The sequence below is a fragment of the Mya arenaria genome, chromosome 14 (genome assembly GCF_026914265.1).
Source record: "Mya arenaria isolate MELC-2E11 chromosome 14, ASM2691426v1".
NCBI lineage: Eukaryota > Metazoa > Mollusca > Bivalvia > Myida > Myidae > Mya > Mya arenaria.
In genome coordinates, this window is record NC_069135.1 from 28,982,195 (window position 1) to 28,999,011 (window position 16,817).

Below are 16,817 nucleotides of genomic sequence, written 5' to 3' on the forward strand. Positions count from 1 at the left end.
GGGGAAACCGGAATACCTGTAAATTATTCGCTTTAAGTGCCCTTTAAGGCCAAAAGGAACATGAGATATACGATTCCCTGTCACACTGAGATAGCCCGAATATATAAAAAAATGAAATTTTAGTAGGTGTTCAACTAGAGTTAATTCAACTCAAATCTGTTCCTATCAATAAAATCACCATGTATTCCTTAACATTTAATGGTTCTATGATAAGTTGGTGCTAAAATGTATTGGCCTCGTTTTTATAGAAGTTTGCGGTGTACCGAAAAGATAGAAAAACACGCGTTGTGCAATATTTCTTTGTTAAATCCCGGAGAAAAGTTGTCTTGACTCATGTATTAAATTATAAACATGTGCAAAGCAATTTATTGGAGTGGACAGGACTCTAACCAGACGAGACATTTTTGTTGCATAATGTGCATATCATTTTTCGGATATAAAATCGAAAAAACGACAATACAGGAGCGCTCTCACATACCCCTATATGGTAATATGTGGCCCTCTCTCCGCCAACGTCCATGTCACAGGTCATACAATTATTCAAGTTAATTCATAAGCTGATACTTTAGCTCAAGTAATGCGGGCTGAAATGGGGGTTATATGTTAAATTTTGCTCTTGTTGGAACAGTTTGAGATCTCTTGCTTTTCACGAACTACTTTAAGGTGGTCACTTGATAGTTCATTGATCTAGCTATTCACATTATAGATGGTTTAAACATAAATGTTTGTAGCATTTAACACTACATTTACAACTGATCTTGTCGCAAGAATTGAATATTGAATGTCTTTTTTGACAATTATGTTTCCCAGCTTAAACAAAAAAGTTGTTTTCCTTTTAACTAAAAGAAGAAGTGAGATACTTGAACGAGGAAAATAACAAAGTAAGACTGACTTAAGCTGTTCAATGAATACCGGTCTCGGCTACTGGGTTGTCTCCGGTGTATTATCAAAGTATGCAAGGGATATATTTCCATATATCGAGTTACCAACGATCTTTCAACTGTCTCGACTTAATATGTCTATTTTCATACAACAAACTTAACATTAGTATGTGCATAATGTAAAATTAACAACACAACTTAATAAATTCATATTAATTACTTTTATAAAACTGTAAATTGTTCACAATAAACATTGCTCAAGTTCCAACGCTACATCTTAACGTCATTAGAAATGGAAATTTTAACTGATCGATAAAGGTTGAATAAAATTATCTGTCATCATTTGAAATATTTAAATACGTTCATTACACGTGAACGTCTCGAGATCCAACGTATCTAACCACACAACTTCATGCATCTTGACTGCACATGACAAATTCACCACATCCTGCAAAAAACCCTAGACATTTTTAACATCATGATATATTAACATCAATAAACCTGCCTTATATAGTTCTTAACGACGCTTGACGATTGGGAAGTCACAGTCGTTGTTGAAAATTGACATAAATAAAAGTTGTATCAAATGATGTTGATTTTGATTGATTCCATGTTGAATAAAAGCTTTAATCCTGTATTGTCTCTTTTATAGCCCGGAACACCGTTTGGGTTTGGATTAGTAATCGTATCCATAACTTACATAAATGATTAACAATTAAAAATTTTACAAAGGAATAAAAAAATGGCGATATAGAAAAAATAACATATTGCAAATAACAAGTATTACACACAATACAAAATGTGTTTTGATGCAAAATGTCTTTAAAGGACAAAAGGTATAAGACCTTCTTACTCTTACCTCAGGATTTGGGCCTGTGCTGTTGTTAACATCTAAATCAAGGTGATACATTGTGCCCGCAACAACCTGAAATCAAAGACAACAGTAGGAACAGTAGGATTTAACAAAATAATATGCACATATAAATAAAAAAACGACAAAGTTTACTTATACAAACATCAGCTACAATCACAAGAAAAACGGCTAAAAAACAACTAAACTACATTATTTGTTTTTGAGATTATCTTTAGTATCTGCGATAAGTCATCTCAAAAAACAAACAACAGGCTGAAAACAATACGTCATTAACTCGTTTTTTGGTCAACAACTGTCCTTTGTCTAAAATATCTTGACGCGAGAGTAACGTACGAAAATGTATATGCAAGTTTTTGGCTTTATCAAGGAAATAAACAAGAAGACAACCGTTTCTTATTTCAAACAATTTCTAGTCCTCTTTCGTTTTAAGGACTAGGTCTGTAACTATGGGTAACAGTATTAACAACGTCAACATTACGAAGGAACGACAGGGCCGTACCTGTATCATTTTTAACTATTTACATTCGCACTTAAGTTTATGTCCGATAAAATTTGCGTACTGGTCGACCTTTCGTGGCCTCTGTAGCGGATATTCGCTAGAAACACCCGGGCTATGCATATCGTATGTAAAACCCGAAATTAAGATCTTGATTATTTTCTTGATATACGCGCAAATTATTTTCGTGCGTTTATGCAGTATGAAAGCTCAGCCGCGATTTTGCATATTCTCCAAGAAGCGCTAGCGCGCTTCATGCATTTGCAAAATCGCTTCCGGGGGTTCAAACGGCATGAACGCATGGTGAATAAGAACCGACCCTAAAATTTTAACAAGAGCGAGTTATTATTGTGTTAAGTTATCACTTTATTTAGTGTAAATACCTAAGATTGTGTGACTGAGAGGGGTTGCGTGTCCACTCCCGTATGAAATTTTAGGAATATAAGCATAAACAACCACTTCAAGCATTCCAAACGTCAGACCAATTGAAAGTTTCCAACCTTCAAATCAGTTGTATATATCCACCCTTTTGAATTCATTTTCTTTATTCCTGATATCGAATTAAAGCAAAAACAACAACATTTACCTGCGTTTGTGCTCTTGTGACCGTGATCAACGAATACTGGCTACCCATTTGAGAAACTGCTTCTCCAGCTATTCTCTGGATATTTTCATCGTTGGTATTAGCCTCTGTCAGACCTCCAAACTGTGCCAACGAATGTCCAGCCATTACGAGCATGACAAATACACAGATTATTGACCGCATTTTAGTTGGATTCACCGGTGATCTGTCAAACTAATAAAACATAAATGAGAATTAATAATGATAACAATAATAAATAATTATAATAATAAAAATTGTAATAATAATAATAATAATAATAATAATAATAATAATAATAATAATAATAAAATGATCATACTTATAATGATCATACATATAATGATCATACTTATAATGATCAATATAAGGTATAAGTCAGCAAACGGTGAAAATTAAAACAAAAAAACAACAACAATAATTCTTACATAATTAAAACGTCCTTTTGCAAACAAAATGATTTCACGACAATACGAGACGCATGTGAACGTTCAGCTTATATACAACACATGGAGACAACAGTTATTTAGAAGGCTGAATGAGGAGGAGGTTACCGAGAACTGCAGACATATAAATAACAAAACAAAGACACCCCCATACATATATTCGCATATTTTAAAGATCCTATTTTGAGTTTACGTTTACTGCGAAAAGTAAACAGAGTTGTTGTGAGACACTATATTTTTGTTATATGCTTGTAGCTACCTGTACGAGTACAGTTGTAGGTGAGTTTAAACGTCCTTTGCGATATTGCGCTTTCAAATCGATATTATCGTATATGTCATTCAAAACTTATAAAATGTAGCCGAACTGGATGACGTGTGCACAAAAAGTAGTCAACAAATACTTTAGTACCCCTACAAAATTAATAGTTTTTCGTAACCTCTCTCTATAGCATACTAAAACACCTGCCAAAATTAAATAACAATTGGAACAATTGGTAAGAAAACAACAACAGTGTTTGCATGCATAATGATGCTTCTTCAGATTTAAAGAAATGCAATTTAAAATATAGAATTCGTCAATGGTTTAAACTTGCTGTACAAATACGAATGACGTATGACGCCGCTTAGTAGCAGTTCGGACTGTGTTTTTAACAGATGAAACAACAAGTACAACCGCAATACTTTTTAATGTAAATCGTTTGTACATTTTGCTTGTGAGACATTAGATTATCTTGTTATGCAATCCGTTATTGAGTATATATAGTGCAAGGGGGTAAATGCACCAGTTAATTGTAACCACGACCCCGCCCCAAGGTCCGGGGGTATACCGGGGATAGCCAGGCAAATTGGCCGTGTTTGTATCTTTAAGGTGAGCCCGCAGTGCTGGATGCGGTGGCTTTGTCTTTGGGTTTACAATCCCGTGTGAATACCGATCATCATGCCATTTATCTAACTTTTAATATATCATTGGGAACATCTCGGCCATTTTGCATAAAAAAACAACCTAGTAATACATAATACACGTTAAAACACTACAACTAAATAATTGTATCTGCCATGCCTGAACGTTGTCCTTTTCAAATATTAAAATTGGTCTAGCTGTCTTGAAAACCGTCAAAATACAAAAACAACACCAAAATACGCGAAGGGCACGCTAACTTTTAAGCTTGCAATAATTAATAAAATATTTTTTGCGGCATTACAATCATATGACGGACACATAAATAAACCGTATAATTTACTCACTGTTCGCTGGTATTGATGCTTAATCAGATTAACAAAGACTGGCAAACAAGTCGTAACAACATTAAATGGATTGCTGGCGTTGGCTCGATGTGACAAGATGTTACGTGAGTGAGGTCTAATGTTGCGGGGGAAACCGGAATACCCAGAAGTGTATTTAAAGGCCAAAGAGGATTCAAGTTATACGTGAGTATAAGAGGCCAAAGAGGGATTCAAGTTATACGTGAGTATAAGAGGCCAAAGAGGGATTCAAGTTATACGTGAGTATAAGAGTCCAAAGAGGGACACAAGTTAAACGTGAGTATAAGAGGCCAAAGAGGGACACAAGTTATACGTGAGTATAAGAGGCCAAAGAGGGACACAAGTTATACGTGAGTATAAGAGGCCAAAGAGGGACACAAGTTATACGTGAGTATAAGAGGTCAAAGAGGGATTCAAGTTGTACGTGAGTATAAGAGGTTAAAGAGGGATTCAAGTTATACGTGAGTATAAGAGGTCAAAGAGGGATTCAAGTTATACGTGAGTATAAGAGGCCAAAGAGGGATTCAAGTTGTACGTGAGTATAAGAGGCCAAAGAGGGATTCAAGTTATACGTGAGTATAAGAGGCCAAAGAGGGACACAAGTTATACGTGAGTATAAGAGGCCAAAGAGGGACACAAGTTATACGTGAGTATAAGAGGCCAAAGAGGGACACAAGTTATACGTGAGTATAAGAGGCCAAAGAGGGACACAAGTTATACGTGAGTATAAGAGGCCAAAGAGGGACACAAGTTATACGTGAGTATAAGAGTCCAAAGAGGGACACAAGTTATACGTGAGCATAAGAGTCCAAAGAGGGACACACGTTATACGTGAGCATAAGAGTCCAAAGAGGGACACAAGTTATACGTGAGTATAAGAGGCCAAAGAGGGACACAAGTTATACGTGAGTATAAGAGTCCAAAGAGGGACACAAGTTATACGTGAGTATAAGAGTCCAAAAAGGGACACAAGTTATACGTGAGTATAAGAGTCCAAAGAGGGACACAAGTTATACGTGAGTATAAGAGTCCAAAGAGGGACACACGTTATACGTGAGTATAAGAGTCCAATGAGGGACACAAGTTAAACGTGAGTATATGAGGTCATAGAAGGACACAAGTTATACGTGAGTATATTAATAGAAGAACTTCAGCCGTCGATGTGAGATTCAGTTATAACTAATGGATATCATAGGTGAGTTTGACGCCGCCCTCATGCCGGCCCTCCCCAACAACGGCGTATGTCATTCAAAAGCAAAACAAATAAACCAGAAAAACCGCAATGCGACGAAACCAGGTTGAAATGATTGACAGAAGAATTTCAGCTTTCATTGTGCGATTCAGTTTCAACTGTTTTTCTCTAATTTTAGTTACACTTACCTTTGCCTTGACCTTAGGGGCTCTTAATTCAACCCCTTGGAAGTCATCTATAAATTATTCCTACATACCAAGTTTGGTCAACATATGTTAACCCTAACTAAATTTATTCAATTTCAATCGTTTTCCTATTTTTAGTAACAGTGACTATGACCTTGACCCTATGGACCCGATACGCAATCCAATGAAAGGTCTCCATAAACATTTCCTATATAACATGTTTAGTCAAGATATGTCGACCCTAAATAAAAACATACAGTTTCAACAATTCGTCTGTTTTAGTAACAATAACCATTACCCGAGGGGCCCCAAACGCAATATCATTAAAAGTATCCATAAACTCTCTTTACATACTTAAGTTTAGACAAGATATGTCAACCCTAACTTAAGTAATTCAGTTTCAACCGTTTTTTCTAATTTTAGTAACAGTGACCCGACCCTTGACCCTATGGACCCGATACGCAATCCAATGAAAGGGATCCTTATTTTTTCTTATAGACAAAGTACCAAGTTAAGTCAACTCAACTCTATCTAAAATCATTAAGTTTCATAGGTAAGTTTGACGAACCAGCCACCCATACAACAACGTATGCCATTCTTATAACCAGGTTACACTATGTGAAAACCTAGTTGATAAAAATTAAGGGCCATAATTTAAATTAAGGGTTAATATGGATTTATGTAACCGAATTGTGTGATGACCGTTACCATATGTGTGATGTATTAAGTCAATCGAAAGAAGGGTATATATGTTATTAGTGAAAATCCCAACTTGCCCTTCAACTTTAACCGGACACAATGTGCCTTAAAACTTCAACCTAAGTTCCTAAGTCAATGCTTATATACTGCGTCTCATCTGATGGGGTTTACTGTGACCGTGTTTCTTGTTTTGTGACCAGGACCCAAGATGAAAAACCCGGTCTATATTTGAAAGACATGAAGCTTCTGTTTATCATGCAAACCAGAAAATAGGTACCGACAACTTCTGTGCGGAAATGAAAGGGGAGAAGTGTTCACACAATACAAAATTCTTATAAAAAAAGTCCGCATCATCCTGAACGGACACGTTGACACGATATTATTCTGTGGTAAAAAGAACATTGCCATACGAGGACATGCAGATGAAAATTGTCGCCGATTTGGGTGTTGAGCCGTCCATAGCCAGGATTGTTGGGCATCCGCAAAACCCCGCCTATGCCCCAGCACATACCATTTCCGAGTTTTGGAAGGTCAACATGTACGTTCCGGTTCCTCGACCACTTGCTCACGGAGCTCAACAACAGCCTAATGCAGGGCAATGGTAGAATGTATAAAAACAACTTGAATACAACTCATACCATAATTACATTAGTTCAATACAGTTTTTGCCTGATTTTCTTTCGTGATGTTCAGCAAACATAACAACACACATTAATAGTGTTATTGAAATCACTAACATAATGTATAGGTATATTGGATGTTTGAGACATCTGTATATATAACAAAATTTATGGTCCAATTTATTTTTTCACATGTCTTGAAATCTATTCAACAAACTATGCCATATTTTCAATTATTATTATCAATGGTGCAGAGAAAAAATACCCATTGAACGGTGCAGGGAATTATTCGGAGGGGTTCGATCAAGTTCTGACGTTGACGAGGCTATCTTTCTCTGTAAGCGATGCAATCGCCTCAGCATTGTCGAGGCAAAATAACACACTATTTATGTGTCAACCGATGAAGAATGTTCGGTTCATCTAGGCTGATGTCTGTATCATTGGTAATACTATGCATATTTATATTAAATTATATATATATACTTATATTCATAAACTATATCGGCCTGTGTTGTTTAAATATGCCACATATGCACATTTTTGGTTTAAGTTTTTTCTTGTACCAAACATTATTCACAGTTTTAATATATAAAAATATATTTTAGAATTGGCCAGATACAGTATAGCTTTATCACACAGGACTTCAATTCAGATCGACTGTCATTGTGTGGTATAACTAGACCACACAATGATCGCCACTTGTAATACCCACACTCCTTTGATTTAGGATTGAGCTATTATAAATGAGTATAATTTTGTGGTCTTTAGGTGCACAAACGCTCGATCATAACGCTACAAGCTAGAACGGAGCATTCCCAGCTTCAACCAGTCACTTAAAATATTTAAATCGAACGCTGGTGAAGCCAAAGAAAAGGAATCTACAAGTGATCCCTTCAAACCCCTGATGTCAGTCCAGAATGTTTCCAAAAATTCTCTCACTACTTATTTTGAACAGGTTTTTAAATAATAATAACTAGAACTTGTTTTTAGCTTGGATGTTGTTATTATTTATTTTTTTTATTCACTATGGTGATGAGCTGAAACCAGATGAAAAAAAACATAAACAAAGGTTTATATATAACTTAAGATGAACGCGTATAATTTGGATCTCTACTACTTTTAGTAGCTATACATTATTTTAATGATTTTCAAAATCTACATTATGGTGACAAACATTTCCTTTCTTTTCTTCTTTCGTTTTCACATGAAAGGAGGAGGTATTAAGGAGTATGATGATATACATCGATTTAACGATACATGATTAAATGCAAGTCACCATAAACTAAAACGCAACCAAATTATTTTGCGGCCGAAGTAGTCAAGAAAGAATACCAATATCGGTATAAACTGTATAGAGACATTATGAGATAACAGTTCCACTAATTTAAACCGTTACATCCATAGTACTATTAGAAGTCCAAGATGATATTACATGCAATGCTAGGTGATGGTGTTGTCCTATAACGCTTCTGGTCCAGGTTCATTGTTAGGAAAAATAGTTTTTGACCATAGCCCTAATTCATTCATTTAGAGATATTTAATTTTTGAAAATATATATTGTTACGACCCCCTGATAAAAAAGGAAAAAAAACAACAACACTTGACCAGGGGCATCATGCCTGTGTTTAGAATGTATACTATGTATTTTTATCCCGCACATACATATTATGATGAAAACATTTCGGGCGCGGGCTGAATTAAAACAAATACAAATAAATAAATAAAAACAATAAATATATAAATAAAAAAAAATGATAAGCATAGTTACTTTCTATATATATGTACATGAACATTTAAAAAACGTGTAGGGAAAACAAATAATGTCAACGCACTCTCAGGTCATGAAGAAGTTTCAATTACTAAATAGTGAGGCAATAGTCGGGCATCGACAAATAGTGAGGCAATAGTCGGGCATCGACAACAAAGTGGTGAGTTCACATATATACATATAGTGGGCGAAACAACAACAACAACGATTCATTATGTGTTTGACCGCCGTCGAGGTAACATCAATCAGTCAACAGGAAATCGTCTTTTGAAGGCAAATACTTAGGTTCTTGACCTTCTGGCTGTTTAGCATTGAACACGCTATTTAGCATTGAACACAGAGCATCGCGATCTGTGGGCATTAGAAACTTGACATATATAGGGCTATCTAGCGTTTCAGTTCAAGTAGCCAGATACATAGAGCATTGCAATCTAGTCTGGATAACGGAGCTGGTGGCTTGAAAACTCTAGCATCATACCTGGCATCTGTGTTGGCCACAGGGCATTGCGATCTGTGGGCTGACAAAGGTTCAGGTATTTTGCATCGCCAAATAACAAGCTCCCGTAAGAGAAGGCCATTCAATATTAAAGTGATTGAACTTGATATATATAAACCAATGAGTAATCTTTGAACCCTGATTATTTGGGTTGATTATGTTTTATCTTGCCAATCATTTTTCGAATCATTTGTTTCAATCATAACACAAAGTAGCTTGAGGAAAGTTTATATAAGAGCGATCCATATAAGCTCTACGAAACCGATTACACTATAATAAGCAGCCCATAAGAAGTTGTATTTTTTTTATTTTCAGGGCCAAGACTGATTTTACCCAACTGAGGCGTGACAGGCAACTATTTAAAGTAAGCCAGTGGCAGCTGTTTGGATCTGCATCATATTACTTTCAAGTCTCTGTGGATTTATCAGGTTGAAAGCCTTGTCAAGAGAAAGACGATTAGAAAAGAATTGCCGATCTGGAAGGTGTATTAAAATGTGACAACATGTTTTGTGTTGTAAAGTGCAGTTATGAATTGAATGCAATATATAAACAATAAGTTTTGCATTCGGAACTCCTCGGCCGTTTTTATCGGATGTATTTGGACGGTTTTTATACTCAAAAAGTGGTACGTTTAAGTCCGCTGCAGTAGTAATTTTATTTAGCAGTTAAATTCCATGACTTAACCTTTTGGAATCTTAATTATGTTTGCAGTTATACACCTCATTGGCAATCAATTTAAACTTAGATCACTAAATACAAACTAAAACACTACATTTAATAAAGGATATAATTAAAAAAATACGAACTACTTCAACTGATGTACCGGCATACATCCGAGGTTGTTTAAGATAAAAATGGCCGAGGAGCTCCGAATGTACGTTTCGAAGTTATGCAACAATTAAATGTCGTCTGTTTCGTGTTTACTTATTACCAATCAAATATCGGTTTCAAATAATGATTAAAAAATGAGTAATGAACAAAAGAGATAAATTCAAACAATTATTACTTAATGTAGTGGTTTCGTGAAATATAGTAAGGCATATAAGTTAATTGCGCCAAATGTGTAATTGCTTAATGTTTTACTTTTACATTTATTTCAGTTATTTTTGGTGTACCCTTCTCTGCATGGGTTTCTTTTAGTGAGTATATTCTTCACACTGTGTCTATCCAGTATCTAACAGTTTCAAGAATAATATGCAACTTATGTTTTATGTATTTAATTATACTATGTAATAAGCTGTTAACTCTTGTTTGTTGTTTTAAATATAACCATAAATAACATGACATAATGAAATATATTGCGATCTAATACAAAGATAACAAAATTAAATATTATTAAATGAAATACCTATAAAATAGAGAAATGCGTATTTGTGATTTGTCCGGGATCGAGTCCGGTCCGGGCAGTCTTTCAACCATTTATAACGCATTCCGGGTTTTAATACCACCCATGATTAACTCCCTTATTTCATAATGTTACTCGCTACTTTCGTTTTGGAAGTCATATAAAATACATTGACTTTCTCTCTCTCCAAACAGCAAATATTGAATTACAAACGACAATCACATTTTAAAGAAATGAGTTGTGTACTTAAGATGTTAGAGTGACGATCGGAAAGGACTTGCTTTCAAGCGTAAACAAAAGTAAGTATAAAATAGTATTTTTCTGGGGGATTTAAAGTTAGAGTGCGCTTGGGGTAGGGGCCTTAATGCCACAATAACGGGCGTTGAGAAATATGGTTTTGTCATTTGGACATATGTTAATGTTTCCATGTCGCCACCGAAACCAAATTTAATTGGGGCCGCCAATCTCCCACAGACACGAATACATAGGCTCCAAACATTCGAAATTTTGGTGTTTGTTTCACTCAAAGGAATGTTTTGGCTGACTTAAGTTTAGAATGGTCCATTCTTGTGTGAAGTATGCACATTTTATCCACTTAATTTACAACCATGGTCGATTGTTTAATTAATTGGGAGGAGGGGGAGGCATAAACCAAAAACAACTTGAGAAATCAAGTGTATATGTACTGTATAGGCAATTCTCAACTTCTGTAGGAGAATTTCTAATTAGCCAACATGCTTAAATGAGATTTATTGTTATGCGCAGTCCATAGCAACTGTAAACGGTAGGACAAACTTTGTACGACCTGCCTTTGTTTCTTATATATTTGCATTGAATTGGGTATGGACTTAGAGCCTTTGCCTTTAACAAAACAACACTATGTTATGACAAAAAAAAATGAATATGTTTTCTTCGTACGTTTCCCTTAACCTGAAACAAATGGAATTTAAGCGCAAAAGCTGAATATATGGGTGTAGTCGAGAAGATTCCACAGTCGCTGAACTAAAAATTGGACAAACATATGCAGTAAATATTTTGTAAGAAAAAAAGGACCTTCTGAGGACCATCTGACCCTATACCTCCCACATATTCATCAGGAATTTGAAAACTAAATATAATATAGCCAGATAGATTTTATCAAAATAAAAATATTTTCGTATTGTATGCTTTAGTGTATAGAACTTATATATAACTAAATGTAAATAAGAATTTATATTAAATACTGAAGTGGTGATAAACAGTTTTATGAAAACTATTGAACACTTTTACGGCAGGTTGATGAATATTCAATACAAATTGGCACTTTTATAAACTACCAATAGTTGATGGATAAGTCTATTTGACAATCAAATTATGTTTTTCGACTCCGGATGGATGCAGTCTCAGGAAAAAAGGCACCACAGGAAACAGGATCAGTCTCTGACCACACCTACTGCCAGCCATGTGCGAACGATGGCAAGAACATCCCTCCGGATGCCTTCTGTACGGTCTGCATGGAGTTCCTTTGTTTCAACTGTGCCCGAGTACACAGGAACATGAAGCTTACAAAAGGCCACGCTCTCCAGGACAAGAGTAACATGCCTTCTTCATTTCAAGTAGAGAGTGAGAATGACCATTTTACAGAAACATGTCAGTGCCATACCAAAGAGCTCATAAAATACTACTGTCCCAATGAGGCACTTCTTTGTGGAGACTGCTTGGCAGAGAAAGTACACAGCTCATGCACTATTGAAAGGATTTCTCAAGTTGCAAACGATACAAGGAGGGCGCAGAATACACCAGTCTGAAGGCAGGACTAGTCCTGATGACCATTGATATCGACAGCCTTTCGCACGACATACAGGCGAGAATGAAATTTGTCGATGAAGAAAGGCTGACCAATATAAATGAACTTCGAAAGTTCAGGAATGAAATCAACCAATACCTGGATAAAAGGGAAAAAGAGTTACTTGAAGAAATTGAGCAGAAGAAACTTAAGTCACAAAACCTGTTAATAGAACTGAACTCAAATTGCCAAGACATAAAAGCTGCCACTGAGAAGCTCAAGGCCGAATTACAAGCCCAGGAGGTCAACAACAACCAGCTGTTCATATCTGGAACAAGAGCGATCAAGGAGTTAGTCGATCTACAGTCAGCCCTTGGGGACATCAGGGGAAAAAATAGGGTTCCATACTTCAAGTTCAGCAGAGACCCCGCCACAGAACAGATGCTGGCCTCATGCACAGCAATTGGCAGAGTGGACCAGGAAGCGTCAGAATTGGCAGACCAGCAGAAACAACTTCAGGGGCCAGGTTAGTAACACAAAGCATTTAAATCACAAATAAGTTCTTTGGGATATGTACATGTAACAACACTTCAACAACATTAGTAGCTGCTGCCTGACCAGTCTTGCCACCTTCCCGGGGACATGATCCTACAGGCTAATTGCCACAATCGCTCAGTGAAGTTGGTTGACATCCAGAACAATAAGGCGGTGTCCAAAGTTGAACTGCCAGGTCTGCCATGGGACCTTTGCCTCCTGCCCGGGGACAGGGCAGCCATCACGCTGCCTGGACGTCGGATTATACAGTTTGTATCCACAAAGGGAAAAGTCACACTACAGGATGTTGTTCAAGTAGATGTAGAATGTCGTGAATATGATGACAACTTGATAGTGTAATTCTACTCATGTTAGGTTGATGGACATGAATGGAAAGGTGTAAAACAGTGTGGACGAAGACCGCAGTGGAAAACGTTTGTTTCAGGATCCCTGGTGTCTGCAAGTAACTGACAACTTCTGTACATGCCAGGGGCAGTGGTACAGTGCGAATGGTCATAGAAAGGATTTCATAACCATCACAACAGAAGTGACCTGGTTCGCACGGGAATCGAACCCGGGTTGTCCGATTCAGAGTCCAAAGCTCTACCGATTGAGCTAACCGGGCGGACAGTGACCAGAGAGAGCCACACTCTGGCCATATACATCTCAGACTGGGACTACAGCAACACAACCAAATTGAGAATCCCACTAAGGTGCTCAAGACCTTCCAGGACCCGATGCTGAGATATACATATGGCACGACACTTGCGGGGGACTACTAGCTGCTGGTGTGCGGAGGGGGCATTTAAAACATCCTGTTGGACACGCCGACCAGCAAGATAACCCAACTGCTTGAGAAGAAAGAGGGGATAGAGGATATTGGGAGTTATAAGTAAAAATGCAAACTTGCCCTAAAACTTTATTTTGACGCCGACGCCGGGACGAGTTTTAAAGCCTCTGTATTCTTCGACAAGGCAAGCTACACTGACAAAGTTAGGAACTGACTCAAGTTGTTTTATGAATACCGGCCCTAGCTTCTTGGCTTATCTCCAGTGTATTATCCATTTATGCATTGGATATATATGTTTATATAAAATATGTCTTTTTTCTCCATCTAAATCACATATTTTAACAATCTGAACAATAGCATGTGTGTAGTGTAAAATGTGAAATGAACAACAAAACGTTCTATTTTTTCATTTTTATAAAACTGTAAATAGTTCACATTTAACAGTACTCAAGTTTCTATGCTACTTTTAAACGTTATTGTTATGCAATGGCTATGGTAAACAAAGGGTTGCTCATTAGACTCGACTAAATATCATTCAATATATTTGACTAGATGGCTATCACTAAAACGCAGGCCGCCTAAACGTACACTTCCATTCTCGCTTTTAAGAATTATTAATCTGCAGGTTTTGGTGGTTATAAACATTCTTAATAACTAAAAAAAACTTTGTTTCACTAATTTCGTATACAGCATGTGTATAGGCTATAAAGGCACTTACGAAAACTGAAACTATGGTTTATTGTGAAAAAAGTAATAATTAACATTTAGATTAATAGAAATATACTTTAAACAATTGAAAACGACAAATTAGCAAGTGGACAATACGGTGGTACAGTGACCTATGTTTTAGTAATAACCTGACTAGATATCACATCGCATGTGACCTTTATAGGACTCACTGCATAAGAATACATTCAACTAAAAATGTCATTTTCTGTAAACAGTAAAGTTGTTTTATAAACATGAGCACTGAAAGTGGATGTCAACGCCCACCTTTTTACTTCCTTTTTTACAAAGGGGGATAACTACAAGTATTAAATCCACTATTATGTAAATTGCTACACATGTAGGTATAGTCAATGTAACCATGTATACCAAGTTTCATGCGAATATCTTCAAAAGGTTTAAGCTTTTTATACACCACGCACACCAAGGTCATTGTAACAACTTGTTATATTTTCTCCGAGAAATAACTGAGGTAAATAATTCATATAATACGGTTACAATGACAAGAAACTGTGTATAGTGTAAGTCAATAGCTGCTCTGTTCTGTTCTGCATTCTGTTCTGTAAACATTGACTTCTTGAAACAGGATAGCAAACACATATAAGTGGTCTCACTACCATACATCATACTGGGTATTATGTTTCAAAATGTATTCAAACTAAGCCATTTTAATCACTTGCATATAAATTCACTGAACAGCAGCAGACATGTACACATTAGAATTGACTTAAGCTAAAACTCATTGTCAATTTTCAATTGTGTTACTAACCCTTTTGCAAAAAGCAGGACACCGTTTTCTGCAGTATTAGTGAACATTATACATTATTTAATATTCTGATGAGGGCTGGTATTGATACAGTTACTTTTTTCAAAATGCAACACAATACCCCCCCCCCCATGGTTGTCCCTATAAAACTTTACAAAGTAAAGGTTAAATGGCGTAGGCAATACTTTCTATTTACAACACGTCAATATATATACATAAACAGTAGAAACACAGGGAAATAAACAAAAACAAATAAAACGTAATTGCATTACAAACAAAACATGCAAATAATAACGGTTTCATTTGAGCGATTTGATAACGATTAGTCCGTAAGATGTTAAGGTATACTATTATATACTGATAAACCCCACTCAATCAATACATATAAGCTTTTTAAAAAGGGCTTTAAACAAATATGGTTCAATATTTCAGAGCTTAAGTTGTTGGAAAATGTATTGCTGACTTCAAATAAATCCTTGTCTTTTAGAAATGACATATTAATCAAAGCAACGGAAAATCTGTTTTCTATTCTATTTTTTTTTTCCAAAAATACACTTTACATCAACAAAACAATACTCAAGTCATCTTGCAAGTCATCATTGTTTTCATCAATAAGAATGTTAAAGTTAACAAGTTTTGAAAGTTGAATTGAATTGAATTGAATTGCAAGTTAACAACAATGATGTTAACAATGTTGTTAACTTTAAGGAGGTTCTGAACAATCTGCACATTGTAATATGGAGTCCACAACACTAGTATATACACAGCCAATAAAGCAATGAAGCAATATATGGAACAAATTGATATTGCACATTTTAAATACACACTAAATATATTTTCTTGCAATTAAGAAACATCTCTACTCAGCAACAGTTTAAAGAAAGTTTACCAAAGGTAACCACAAATAAACTTTTACTGACAAAAGCGCATGAAATTTCCCTGATTTTTCATGGTTGCTAGGCAACCCTGGTAGAATGTTTTTTGGCTTCTGCCAATGGTATTACAAGATCATTACAAGTTTGTCCTAACACCAGTCTGTTTTTTCTTAGTTGACAAAGGTATTACTGAACAAACATTCCAGTCAGTGTGACCATGTGTAAATGTACTAAGTTTCTTTTATGTCTTAAAGGCCTAGTTTAATCCTTCTATAAGTGACCCCCCCCCCCCCCAACTGTTTATTGTACACAAAGTCTGTGTATTGATCTTAATCTCAATGCCTAATTGTCTTATCAGATCTCTGATCTGAATATCCTGCCTTGAAGTTTTGGAGGTTTTATTATATAGATGGACCCTAAATGGCCCTGGGCCAATAAACAAATAAACAGGAAATTGGCTCCTACAGTAGGGGGTCACTTATAGATGGATTAAAC

The 16,817-nt window shown here is 36.0% G+C and overlaps 2 protein-coding genes across 3 annotated transcripts; one reads left to right on the forward strand and one right to left on the reverse strand.

Moving 5' to 3' along the window:
* Positions 1 to 1,087: 1,087 nt before the first annotated feature.
* Positions 1,088 to 3,435, reverse strand: LOC128216914 (uncharacterized). 2 transcript variants are annotated; one of them, XM_052923625.1, is made up of 4 exons: positions 3,281 to 3,435; positions 2,838 to 3,047; positions 1,741 to 1,806; positions 1,088 to 1,329 (listed from the first exon to the last, which is right to left on the reverse strand). In XM_052923625.1, the coding sequence occupies exons 2-4, from the start codon at positions 3,015 to 3,017 to the stop codon at positions 1,234 to 1,236; spliced, it is 342 nt and encodes a 113-aa protein (XP_052779585.1). In that variant the 5' UTR covers positions 3,018 to 3,047; positions 3,281 to 3,435; the 3' UTR covers positions 1,088 to 1,233. The 2 variants fall into 2 exon arrangements, with proteins under 2 accessions (XP_052779585.1, XP_052779586.1); XM_052923626.1 differs by lacking the exon at positions 3,281 to 3,435 and adding an exon at positions 3,175 to 3,255.
* Positions 3,436 to 11,034: 7,599 nt separating this feature from the next.
* On the forward strand, positions 11,035 to 14,500 carry LOC128217305 (uncharacterized). Its single transcript, XM_052924356.1, has 2 exons — positions 11,035 to 11,165; positions 12,247 to 14,500. The coding sequence occupies exon 2, from the start codon at positions 12,671 to 12,673 to the stop codon at positions 13,160 to 13,162; it is 492 nt and encodes a 163-aa protein (XP_052780316.1). The 5' UTR covers positions 11,035 to 11,165; positions 12,247 to 12,670; the 3' UTR covers positions 13,163 to 14,500.
* Positions 14,501 to 16,817: the final 2,317 nt, after the last annotated feature.